The sequence below is a fragment of the Taudactylus pleione genome, unplaced genomic scaffold (assembly GCF_031769625.1).
Source record: "Taudactylus pleione unplaced genomic scaffold, aTauple2 ptg000270l, whole genome shotgun sequence".
In the NCBI taxonomy this organism is placed as follows: domain Eukaryota; kingdom Metazoa; phylum Chordata; class Amphibia; order Anura; family Myobatrachidae; genus Taudactylus; species Taudactylus pleione.
The window spans coordinates 7,966,090-7,979,455 of NW_028284672.1; the positions used below are offsets into that span (position 1 = coordinate 7,966,090).

Genomic DNA, 13,366 nt, shown 5'->3' on the forward strand with positions numbered 1-13,366 from the left:
TATCATATGCAGCTACAGTATGTAATGTTCAATTTACAGCTGTAGACGTTCATATTGGAATAGAGAAATAAATGGTTCTAGAGTTTTGCCTGCAATTCAAAAAAGATTTAGTTATTATGAATGGCAGTATATATAAAAATTAAAATAAAGAAAAAAATGTTTTCAATCTTAATAATAAAGTCATATATACATATTTTTATTTATTTTGTTGTGGCTGAAATACTTGACATACTCACGTCAAAAGTTCAGTGTTGTTAAGCAGGTACTGTAGCGGGTAATAACAGGAGAAATTGTAGTTTAAGTTAGTGCTGTAGCTGATGAGGAAGGACTCGGAGATCTGTGGCGTGTCTACAAAACCCGAGATGATTACTGTTTGTACTTTTGAAAAAGACTGGAAGATTCCAGTTCCTATATTATCCACAATCTGTAAAACAATAATTGGATAATACTTTATTATTATCCTTTATTTATATGACGTCACAAGGATCCCGCAGCGCCTAACAAAGTACATTAACAATTGAGCAGAATGAGAGAACAGTGACTTACAGTACAAGACAATGCAGGAGAAGTACATAGAATATAAACATCGCTGCAACAGCGGTCATAACCCCCAAATAAGTAGCACATGGCAGAAGTTAAGGGTTAGGTGCCGTTAGTAACAGTAAGGGAAAGCACATGGGGAAGACGGCCCTATTCATGAGAGCTTACATTCTATAGCAGGGATGGGGAACCTCCTGCCCGGGGGCCGTTTAAGGCCCTTGGAATTATTTGGTCTGGTCCCTGGAGATTTTTTCTGCTACCCTAATCTGTCTATCTAGCAGGGTGCCTAGAATGGCACCCTGCAGTCAGAATCTATGCAGCAGTGCTTGACGGTTACACTGCTGCCCTTACAGCTTTGCTGTAATCACCGGTAATTGTGGACCCACCACCGTGTGATGTCACGTGGAGGGGCATGGCCTGCACCGGGCCTGCGCATAATGTTATATATATATATATATATATATATCAAAATGGCCCTCGGCAGAATAAAGGTTCCCCACCCCTTTTCTAAAGAGTAGGGGCAGACAGACAAGGGTGACATAGATGGGGTAAACAGTGAGCATGGGACAGAGTGTTAGGATGAGAGATGGAAGGCTTTGATGAAGAAGTAGGTTTTCGGAACTGTTTCAACTTTTGCAGAGAGGTGGAGAGTCTGACAGAGAGAGGTAGAGAATTCCAGAGGTAGGGAGCAGCACTTGCAAAATCTTGGCGGTCTTGGGAGGAATTAATCAGTTCCTAGTGGAGACGGCATTCATTAGCAGAGCAAAGAGGGCGGACAAAAGTGTGAAGGGAGATAAGATCAGAGATATAACTTTGAAAAGAATGGGTGAGAGCTTTGTAAGTGAGTGTGAGAAGTTTGATTTGGGTCCTGAAAATGAAAGGGATCCAATGTAGGGCTTGCAGGAGAAGGGAGGCAGATATAAGCCCTCATTTACTAACAAGTTTTATAACCAAAATGAGTGATACATTTCACTCTGTATGATAAATGGTGCTCCAGGCAATCAGCTCACAACTGTCATTTTTCTTACAGTTGACAGTTGAGAGCTGATTGGCTGGAGCACCATTATCATACACAGTGAAATTTATCACTCATTTTGGTGATAAAACTTGTTAGTAAATGAGGCCCATAGCACATTTGAAGAGGAAGATGATCCGGGCAGCAGCATTGAGGACAGATTGGAGTGGACAGAGGCGGGAGTCAGGGAGGCCAGATAGTCCAATCTGGAGATGACCAGTGAGTGGATAAGAGTTTTAGTAGCATCCTGGGTGAGAAAGGGTCTGATCTTGGAAGATGGAAATGACAGGACTGCGAAAGGTGCTGAATGTGTGGTTTGAAGGAGAGGGAGGAGTCCAGGATAACTCCAAGACAGTGCACTTGAGGGCTAGAGGAGCTGGTTGTGCCATCAATAGACATAAAATTGTGGGAAATGAGATTTATGCTGGAGGGTGGGAACATGATCACTTCAGTCTTAGACATATTACATTTAAGAAAGTGCTTGGACATCCAGGAAGAGATTGCAGAGAGACAGTTAGAGATATGAGTGAGGAGAGAGGGAAAGAGGTCAGGGGAGGAAAGGTGAATCTGAGTATCCAGAGCATAGAGATGATATTGGAGGCCGAAAGAGCTGATTACTCACTAAAGAGGACGTACAGAGGGAGAATATGAGAGGTCCAACAACAGAACCTTGGGGGGGACCTACTGCTAGTAGAAATGCGGTGGAAGAAGAGTCATGAGTGGAGACAGTGAAGGAGTGGCCAGAGGGGTAGGAGGACAGCCAGGACTTTCAATCTTTTTGTTGAGATAATTCTGGCAAGTTATAATATGTGAAAATTTATTTTACTATAAAATTAAGATAAGGGTAGATAAGGAAAACCAATTTCCTCCAAATGGAACCAGTTTCTGTCCATGATGACGTCATATTGACCACTGGTGCTAAGATGAAATGCGTTGAAGACTTTTAGCTGTCACAAATGCCCTGCCTCTAGCTGTTATCAATATGAAGTGCCGGAATTTTCACTTGGATCACTTATTCATAGATCACATTATTGCCATTGCTGTTGCGTCTTTGTACGTAGCTGATATGCGAAACTATAGAAATGTCGCAGCCGCCGGGAGATGTATTGAGATGCCCACCTGCAACTTTGCAAATCCTAGCATCTGCGTAAAATGTTGCAGCATCTGTGTAGAAAGACGCAACATGGTTGCAGTCCTGAGTAAGCATATGGTCCCAAATAATGGCAGTCAGAATTGGGATGCAGAAGCCATATTTCTTGCATATGGAGTTGCAGACGCAGGACGCGACATGTCCCCAAAGTGGTCGCAACATGGCTGCTTTCTTTGTCACCACCTCCTGCTACCTCTCCCAAATGCTCCTATCAATCACTTTGCGACAAAAAAGTCGCTGTGTCTTACTCTATTGCTCTAGAAGGTCTGGGGAATTTGGAGGCCGTCAACACCTTGAACTCTTTGTCAAGTTCCTAGAACCATTCCTGAACAATGTTTGCAGTGTGGCAGGACACATTATACTGCTGAAAGAGGCCACTGCCATCAGAATACACTTTTCATGAAGGGGCGTACTTGGTTTCCATCCAATAATGTTTTGTTAAGTGGTACGTGTCAAAGTAACATCCACATGAATGCTAGGACCCATGGGTTCCCAGCAGAACATTGCCCAGAGTATCACCCTGCCTCCACTGGCTTACCTTCTGCCCATAGTGCATCCTGGTGCTATCTCTTCCCCAGGTAAACATTGCAACCCATCCGCCCACATAATGTCAAAGAAAATGTGATCCACCAGACCAGGCCACCTTCTTGCATTGCTCCATGGTCCAGTTCTGACGCTCACATTGTAAGCTCTTTCGGCAGTGGACAGGGGTCAGTGTAGGCCCTCTGATTGGTCTGCAGCTACACAGCTCCATATGCAGCTAGCTACTATGCACTGTGTGTTCTGACACCTTTCTATCATATTGCAGAAATAAGGAGGGAAATGCAGATGCACACTCTAAGCACTAAGAATACTAAATGTCAAAATATATATAATAAACTATCAATTTACATGGTTTTCTATTGAGGTTCATAGTACATGTTTGGCCAAAGATGTTTCCCCACCTACCACATCACGGCGACCTCATCATGTGGGTCCCTAACATCCCTAATACTGACACATTATTTCAATTTATCAAGGCCTTACCTATAATAGAGCCCATTACATGTGTGTACTGTAATGCACAGGACCAATACTAATTCAAATCACCTGGAGCAGGTAGGAGGAGTGTTAGCCCAGGAGAAGGGGTCTCACACCTTCAAGTGTACCTTAAATAAACACATACATGGGAGAAAGGGGGCGGGCTGGGCAGCACATCCTAATTTAAACATAATAAAAGGTGCTACCATGCTGAGACCTGTAATTCTATAATAGAATAGTACTACAGGTCTCAGCATGATAGCACCTCTTATTATGCTTAAATTAGGATGTGCAGCCCAGCCCGCCCCCTTTTACCTTTCTATCATAGCCAGCATTAACTTTTTCAGCAATTTGTGCTACAGTATCTCTTCTGTGGGATCAGACCTAAGCTCCACACATACATCAATGAGCCTTGGGCGCCCATGACCCTATCACCGGTTCACCGGTTGATTTTCATTGGACCACTTTTGGTAGGTACTAACCACTGCATACCTGGAACACCCCACAAACCTGCTGTTTTGGAGGTGCTCTGGTCGTCTAGCCATCACAATTTGGCCCTTGTCAATGTTGCTCAGGTCCTCACACTTGCCTATTTTTCCTGCTTCCAACTCATCAACTTCAAGAACTTAGGTCCTCATTCAGACCCGGTCACAAGCGCTGAGCGCTCGTAACCGGGTCGATGTTTAGCCCCTGCGCAAGCACAGCGGCCGCACTGCGCATGCGCAAGCCCCGGACCGAGAGAGAATTTATCTCGCTCCGGAAGCTCACTTTGTTTACTTGCTGCCTAAGATATCCCACACCCTGCCTGGTGCTATTCTAACCAGATAAGTCACATTTTTTTGTATCCCAGTTGATTTAATTGTCATTTTTGAAGGCATAATTGTTCAAATAAATTATTGATGTGTCATTTATTTATATCAATATGCTAATCAGGTACTTATCAGACAACAGCAGTAAAATAATGTTTAGAAAAATAATAACTTTATTCACTGATTTAGAAATACGCTATAACTTTAGATACTTACACTAATGATATTTCCACATGCATTTGCTGTGGTGTCATTAATTGGAAATACAAACTGTACGACGGGGGGGTCAAAAGAAGTGTCCAGAATTCCCCCGCAACTGTTCAGGCTGTGTTTCCCATTGAGGGCCAACGTCAGAGGATCAAACATTGCATACTCAACAGGGCAGGCATTGATGGTCAGTTTAATGTCAGATGGGCCACAGTTTACTACGATATCACTGTCCGCTGGGGGAGACAAGAATATCTATTATTCCTGAAAATGCTAATTTGTTGTAATTACTATAAAGTGACACATTGTTTGTAAAAACCCTTTAGAAGTTACATCTATTATAATCTATTGTTAATAATTGGATACATAATTAAAAAAAATATATAAAAGTTTTTTCTTAGATAATGTTGTATTTGTTTTAAAGCGTTATGAAAACTGAAAATGTCTTATATAATTGCTTACCGGGGTCTAGATTTCCTCCGCATTCAGTAGGTACCTCAATGTCTGTAATTGTCCAGCATTACTCTACTCATTTGTCTGTTTCTAAAGGCCCCCATACATCTGCAAATGTATTGGGCCAATTCCCCGATCCCCAGAAGCTGGGGATCAGTGAAATCCAACATGCTGGATTTCACTGATTTGCTGAGCCCAAACCAAAATATGATCGGTCAGGGATTGTTAACATGGTCATGACTAAAATATGACCAAGGATCAGCAAATTGGGGATTTTCAATATGAAAAATGTCACCGATTCCACAACGGATCGGTGATCATTGATGGCCGCCGATTGGCATTCCGACTGGCGGACGGTGATTCCGGTACAATCAGGGAATTGATGAAGCGGCCTCCTGATGTATGGAGCCCTTAGCATTGAGGTGTGTGTCACACCACATCTTCCCTAACAACATGCGGGAACCTATGTATGAAGTTTACTAATACACAGCTCAAAATTTTTTTATTTTCACCTGAGCGCCTAGATTTTATTACCCGGGTCACATCAGGGTGCCTGGCTGCTTTTCTCTCTTAAGAAATAAATATGTGAAAGTGTAAATGTCACATCAAAGATCCTTTAAATTTAGAAACACCACTTTGATATTATAAGATTATGGAGCAGATGTACTAAGCTCTGGAAAGTGATAAATTGAAGAGTGATAAATTGCCAACCAATCAGCTCCTAACTGTAATTTTTCAAACAGTCTGTTACATGACATAACAGTTAGGAGCTGAGTGGCTGGTGGTTTATCACTTTCTAATTTATCACTTTACAGAGCTTAGTACATCTCCCCCTATAAGGTATTGCCTTATTTTTGGCTTATAATCATACTTGCCTATTTTTCTTTCCACCTCTCCGGGAAAAGCCCATAGAGGGGATACAGGTGATCACTCCATGGAACGGGGCCAGGCTCTTCCCTACATTAGGCCCCACCCCCACCATGGCACAATGCCACAAATCGCGGGTCCGTGATGTGTGGGCAAGGATAAAATGACACAATTCTATTATATTGGCCCCACCCCTCACCACAGATGTGATTACTGGTATTATTCTCCCCATCCTGCCCACTTCACTAGGAAGCGAGCAGTGTGTAGGAGGCCCACTCACTCTTCCAGGCACCGGGGTAAACACAAAAAGTTGTGAGTGTCTCAGAGATTACGGGAGAGTAGGTAAGTATGGCTTAAATGAATCATGCAAGTTAGGGGAAATTGGTACTTTATATCATGAAGTACTTTTGAGTGTTTGAAGTGCTTTACATCTAATTTAAAGCAGAGGACCAGACTATGGGCCTGATTCAGAGCCGTTCGCTATTTGCGGTCGTTCGATCAAAAACAAGGGGTGGCTATTCAAATGATCCGTTCGCAAATTGCAGTCTGTTCACACCTCTAAGTCTGAACGAGCGAGCAAAACATACGCTCGTTTATTTGTTAAAAACGCCCCCTGGCCGCTCGCACCATAAGTCATGTCCGCTATTTATTAGATTAATCGAGTACATCGACCAGCGTATGAACTGCTCGCTATTCTTGTGGTTGGTTTTTGCTACCACAATTTTGCGAACAGTTCTGGCTTAAAAAAAACCCAGTGACGTGGTCAATGACGCTGCTGTTTTAAATATGCACACCCAAAAAACGCCCGTTTTGACCTTTAAGCACGCCTGCGTTCTGATTTCCACTCCCCGTTTTCAAGCACCTTCCCCTGTTACCACCCACATACGCCTCATCCTGTCACTGAAATTATCAGGCATTCGCTATTTTGCGAGCACATGAATTTCGGCCGCACTGACTGGTTCGCGCATGCGTATAACGATCCGTACGCATGCGCAGATGTGCGAACATCGCTCGGAACGAGCGTACTGCCGCTAGCGAGTGGCTCTGAATGAGGGCCAATGACTCCCCTAAAGTGTGCTCTCTCCACCCCTCACTGCTTCCATTGAGCTTTCTGTTACAGATCCAGTAAAAAAAGTTTTTTTTTTTTAAAAATAACAATTTGGAAGGAAAAATGAAAAAAAAAAATGACTGCGCATACCATTAAATTTTTTGGAAGAGAAGCTCAGGATCTTCTCGCATGGCTGAAAAGGGGACGCAGCCTTGCAGTAGGGGGCGTGGCTTAGACAGAACTAACATGTCCGTAAGCCAGTCCTTCCATTTTCATCATGCTGGGGCCATGCCCAGGGCTCCGGGAGCTGCTGGACATGCCCCCTGTCCCTATCTCCACTGAATAGACTAAGAAGAGCAGCAGGTGAGAGGAAGCCTCTCAACCTCCATTTTTACTGCTGGACACTGCGGCTTGTGGGTGGGACGTTGGGACAGTGCCCGAAAAGCCAGACTGTCCCACCAAAATTGGGACAGTAGGGAGGTATGATTTGTGTCCCGCTTGCCTCCTCTCCTGGAAAGTCCAAGAGAATCACACATTTTGATGATTCCACACATACTCCTTGAAGAATACCCTGCCCACTAGTGAAAAGCTGTGATATGGGGGCGTACTGACGGGATTCTCCGCAAATTGATTCATCACGGCCCCACCCCTTCTTTGTGATGCCGCTGTTCAAGGAATAGTGCAGTGTGGGAGTGGCAAGACCATGATGATGTAATTTGCAGCGTCTCATCAATGGCCATCTCCATCTCCCCACCAGGAACTCCTGGAAACTTTCAGAGGTGAGGTAAATTAAGTAGGCAAGTACAGTGTGCTTTTTATGCAAAGAAAACACAAAATACACAAACCTGGATATCTATTGTAGACAGATGAGCAGTTTAAAGTCTCTGCTAGATGTTGTTGTGCAGCTAATCCAAGCAAAACAGCAATAAAGGTCTTCATTATACCTGCAAGACAAACAATTAACTAACCACCATTTCTACATGGTGCATTAATCAAACATTTTAAATAACAGATAATAATATGTGGGCAGCATATGTTAGCATAGTGGTCAGCATCACTGCCTCACACCATTGAGGTCATGCGTTCAATTCCTGCTCATGGTTGATGTAGGACCTTTTAAGTTCTCCCTGTGTTTGAGTGGGTTTCCTCTGATTTTTGGTTAATTGGCTGCCAAGAAAAAAATGAACTCTTGTGTGTATGTGTGTCCATGTGATAGGGACATAGATGGTAAGCTCCACTGGGACAGGGAATGATGTGAATGACTGAAATGTTTTACAGTATGTCAGGGTTTCCCAACCCCAGTCCTCAGGAACCCCTAACAGTGCATGTTTTCCAGGTCTCCTCATAGATGGCTTGATTCAGAGATGCACGCAAATGGCAATCCGTGCTGCAATCCCATACGTGGAGGACTTGTGAAAATATGCTAATATCTCAGCCACCATTTTATGTACAGAGACACCCAACTCTGACGTCTCACATCCACCGCATTATGGACCTCATTCAGAGTCTCTCGTAAGATGCGATCGCTCGCTGGCAAAAGGGGCCGGATATTGTAATGAAGTGCTCACACTGTGGGCCTGATTCAGAGCTGGACGCTCTGAACGAGCGCCCGCTCTGGATCAGAGCATTTTTTTTTTTTGGAGCGTCCTCCTGGACGCTGGCATAGCTGTGGGTTACCACCCACAGCTTATGCGAGCGTCCATGATGATGGTCACGATGGTCAAGACCATCGCGACCATCGGGCTTGCGACGAGACCCTGCGGTAGGGTTTTGGTGACTGCAAGCCCTGGAGTGATTTTGGCTCTATCAGCGCCAAAATCACTCCCACTGACATCACTAGTGATGTCAGTGGGGCCGGACCCAGACGGTAGGCGTTCCCATGGGAACGCCTCCGTCTGGCAGCCACGCCCCCAGCACACCCACCAAAGGGGGCGTGCTGTAACTCACCATCGACAACATGGACTGTGGACTCGTACGCACATGCGCACAACGAAGTGCACGCATGCTTGGTCTGTTAACATCGGCCGCGTACGAGCGAGCGGCCGCTTGTGAGAGACTCTGAATGAGGTCCTATGTATAAAAGCGGAAACATCAGTCGCACATCGAACCTCTGAGCGTCTCGCCTAAAACCCTGACGCCTCTACAGCTCTGTATGAATTCCTAGAGACTCACTAGGGCACGCCCAGGAAATGGTCCTGACACACCTGTGTATTTTTAGCCACTCTGGTTACCTCGCCCAAATGCTGACTGTCACTCACTTTGCAAATAAATCCTCTCTACAACCATTGTTGGTAACCAATTGCTGCGTAGGTGCAGTGTGGCTTTGGCACATGCACAGTAGCAAAAAAAAGTCCCTCCACCGCGTCCAACATTATTTGCATCTCTGAATCAGGCCTAGAATCACAAGTGAAATAATTACTACAATATGTGGATCTTTTAAAATCTACTGTATCATTCCATTTATAATACACATGTACACCAGATAGTAATATGGAAAACATGTACTGTTAGAGTATCTTGAGGACTGTGGTTGGGAAACCCTGTTCTGTGTAAAGCGCTGTGGAATGTGAGTGTATTATATATATAACTGTTAAGAAATAACTGTAAATGGTTAAATGTTTTAATTGTTATGCTTTCCATTGATAACAATTGTGACACCTAGGGGTTAAAATAGAATACTGCAATATAAAAATATACTGAGCACAAAAACAGCAAACTGTATTCAGATGTGTGCAATATTATTTCCACCCTTTTAAATAAAATAAATACTCAAATTCGATAAAACCTAAAAACATAGGAATCCGGCAGCATAGTGGAGGGGGGGCAGCGTGGTGGGGGAACTGATATTGCTTTGGGGACGTGACCACGCAATTGCATATTCGTGGCCCTGTCCCTGCTACATAATGCCAAGATTACCGGCATTTCTGAAGCAGGGAACAGGGCCACGATGATGCGATTCAGCGCAAATTGCATCATCACCCCCTCCTGCGTGGGTGTGGAGTGGGGCAGGGTGCTCCAGGGGTAGGTGGCTAGCCCGGAGTCTTGTCTTCTTTCTCAGGTGGCTGGGAGAGCCACCCGATTTTCGAGAGCCTCCCGGGCCGTTCCGGGGTAGTAGGCAAGTATGATTATAGCTGATGGCACCGCAACTTCAAAAGCGAAAGGACTACAGTTTACACTATTACTTGTCAATTTAACACTCGCTATAATAAAAATAAGAAACACTTATGTTTTATTTATTAATGTACATTCATCCTATTTTTTTTGGAAACCATTGCTCAAATTTTAATACATACTGTTTACACGTTTTAGTTTAGTGAATAGTTATTATGTTTTTTATCCGTCCCTAATATTCTGGTTTATACATATACAGTATCTGTTTGCGAGTGTTCAATTATACTTTTACTTTATCAATTATCCAAACGTTCATTATGCATTATTTTATATTAATTTTATTTTAAATTTAAACCTACTATATCAATTCTATTATTAATAGTGTGATTATTAAATAATAATTAGAAAAAAAAAATAAGGTACTGTATGTCAGGATAATTTTGTTTAAATGACAAGCGATGCCAAACTGCAACTGGTGAGGTCACCTTATGTATCATAGTGCCAAATATTACTGTCAGCTTTTATATTAGCCATGCTTATTAAGCAGTGAGGGGGTTTTAAGAAGTAACACAAGGCACTCAAATGCATGGTATGAAAGACCTGTGTAAGGGTAATGAATTTGGGATTTTACATCAGGAAATCTGTAATATTTAAAATATTCCCTGCATATTGCATATCTTTGGGTGCAGTGATGGTTCAGCATTTTGTATGGAAAGTTGGCTTTATGAACAAATGTGCAGCCCAACCAATCAGATCCAAGAATAAATTGCATTCATTCACTAAATTAACATAAATGAATTAAAGGCAATATGCCATGGATTACAACAAATTGACACTTTGATTGTAACTAATTCCCATTCAGTATAATCATATTTTCTGTTAATACTTTTAAATAAACAAATAAAAATACATACACACACATTATAAACGTATAACTATTTTTGCACATACATATACTGTGTATATATATATATATATATAGTTACATAGTACATGCATATGCTTTCATTAACTTGCTGTTTTATTAACTTCTTAGCTTTTATATTATTAATTTAGGTGTTTTTCCAGCCATGTTATTTATAATTATATAATATACTTCTATAACTGTAATATTTGGATGCAAGTTAAATCTTACCAGCAGATGACATCTTGGTAGCTGTGATTCTTCTGCCCTCCCTATACTGTACATAGTCATTTATACTAAGAGGATGGGAAAGTGATATTTTTAGGGAAGAGAATTAAATTCTAACTACAGGGCACACAGATGGTTTGTATTTCAACCTCAATCGCAATCCCATTACAAACAGAATGTACAATACTTAAAAACAGATATCAGTTTTTCTGTAAGAATCAGTGACTGTAATATTAGTCTATTGGGAATATGGCTGTGAGCAGTGTGATGTGATTTAAGAAGTTCCCTCGTCCACTAAGTACTTTGTGAATAAAGGTACATTATGTTTGTATGCAGTGTAGATTTTAAAACATACAAACTACTATTTAAAGAAACTGTATACAGCAAAAATTGGAATCAAGCAGACTGTGAATGTTAACCAATGCCCCAGGTGTATAAGACAAACAGCATAATAAAATTACAGCACATATTTATGTAAAAATATACGTATTTATGACGAAAGCTACCATCTAATATTTAGAATGAAATGAGGAAGGATCAGAGTCCAAAAACAATGCAATGTGATATATCAAGTACCAGGGAATGGTAATGCAATAGTAGACACCTTATTGTGTTTATACTGTATGTTACTCAGGTTTTGAGACATCCAACTTTAACTCAGGTCAATGCAGAGACCTTTGTCAATGTTGGTCTCTGTAGTGTTCTCAGGTCTATAGCACAGTAGCACTAGGCCTGCTATTTTTATAAAAACAAAACTGGGACATATTCGCAAGGACGCCACCGGTGCTGTCAATCCACACCACACCCTATTACATAAACATCATAATATGGGAATTATATTGTCGTGAAGGCAAAATACAGGGTGTACATAGAATTTGGTTGGGTTTGGACATTTAAAGCACATTTAAAGTTCACAATTTATCTTTATTTTGCAGGCTAGGTTCGGTTCTGATTTTCCCGCCAAGCTCAGATTTTTCCCGCCAAAAATCAGGTCTCAGAAAGAGGCAAAAAGTCATCCTTCATGGAAAAACATCATCTTTCATGGATAAAAGTCCATGAAAGATTATATTTGTCCATGACAGATGACGTTTTGCCTCTTTCTGAGACCTGATTTTTGGCGGGAAAAATCTGAACTTGGCAGAAAAATCCCAACCAAACCTAGCCTGCACATCTCTAATTATGATGTAGTTTATGATGTTTCTTCACTTTCATTTTGAGAGTAGGATACTCATTATACACTTTAGCAGGTGTAACAAAAACTTAGTCACCTTCCCAGAAGTTGAAGAAGCCTGAGATTCAAGTTTGTGTTTCTTTGATTTAATATGGACCTGTGATGTGAAACCTCCCACCAAGGCCAATTAAAAACATAGCACTGCACATTGAGCATACCATTTAATTGTCTTTCTCTTTAAATCTATATATAAAATCAAATGTCCTGACTGATTGATTGACTCACTGACTGAATGACTCACTGACTCGTCAACACCCAGCCCAAACTCCTGGACTACAAATATGAAAATCGGGTAGTGTATGCATTCCATGTCGTAGGTATGCACTAAGAAGGGATTTATCAAAATTTTACTTCTAAGGGGGTGAAAAGGGCTAACATATTTCCTACCCCTGTGCAGTGTCCTGACTGACTGACTGACTCATTATGGCAGCAGAACAGTTCAATATTCAAACATCAACTGTCACCTCAAGTGCTGCCCTTCACTGGCAGTTGGTGTGACTCCCCTATTTGAATAGTGAGGGAAGGGAAGGTGTTACTACATAAGTATGGGAGGGTAATGTGTTAGTACAAGTGTGAGGGAAGGAATATGTTATGACAGACGTGAGAGAGGAAAATGTGTTACAACAGCAGTGAGATGGGAATGTGTTACTATAGAGGTGAGGGAAAGGAATGTGTTACTACACAGATATGGGGAGGAATGTGTTACTACATACGTGAGGGAAGGGAATGTCAAATGCATTACTACGGGGTGAGGGAAAGGAATGTGTTACAACAGAGGTGAGG

The 13,366-nt window shown here is 42.0% G+C and overlaps 1 protein-coding gene across 2 annotated transcripts in view; it reads right to left on the bottom strand.

Moving 5' to 3' along the window:
• Nucleotides 1–11,373, bottom strand: part of LOC148513766 (zona pellucida-like domain-containing protein 1) — a 28,315-nt gene extending 16,942 nt beyond the window's left edge. For both annotated transcript variants that reach the window (XM_088481416.1, XM_088481415.1), the window contains exons 1-4: nucleotides 11,356–11,373; nucleotides 7,955–8,053; nucleotides 4,751–4,977; nucleotides 237–424 (exon numbers count right to left, since the gene is read on the bottom strand). In XM_088481416.1, the coding sequence (XP_088337542.1) occupies nucleotides 237–424; nucleotides 4,751–4,977; nucleotides 7,955–8,053; nucleotides 11,356–11,368 (527 nt within the window). In that variant the 5' untranslated portion in view covers nucleotides 11,369–11,373. The remainder of the gene's footprint in view (nucleotides 1–236; nucleotides 425–4,750; nucleotides 4,978–7,954; nucleotides 8,054–11,355) is intronic.
• Nucleotides 11,374–13,366: the final 1,993 nt, after the last annotated feature.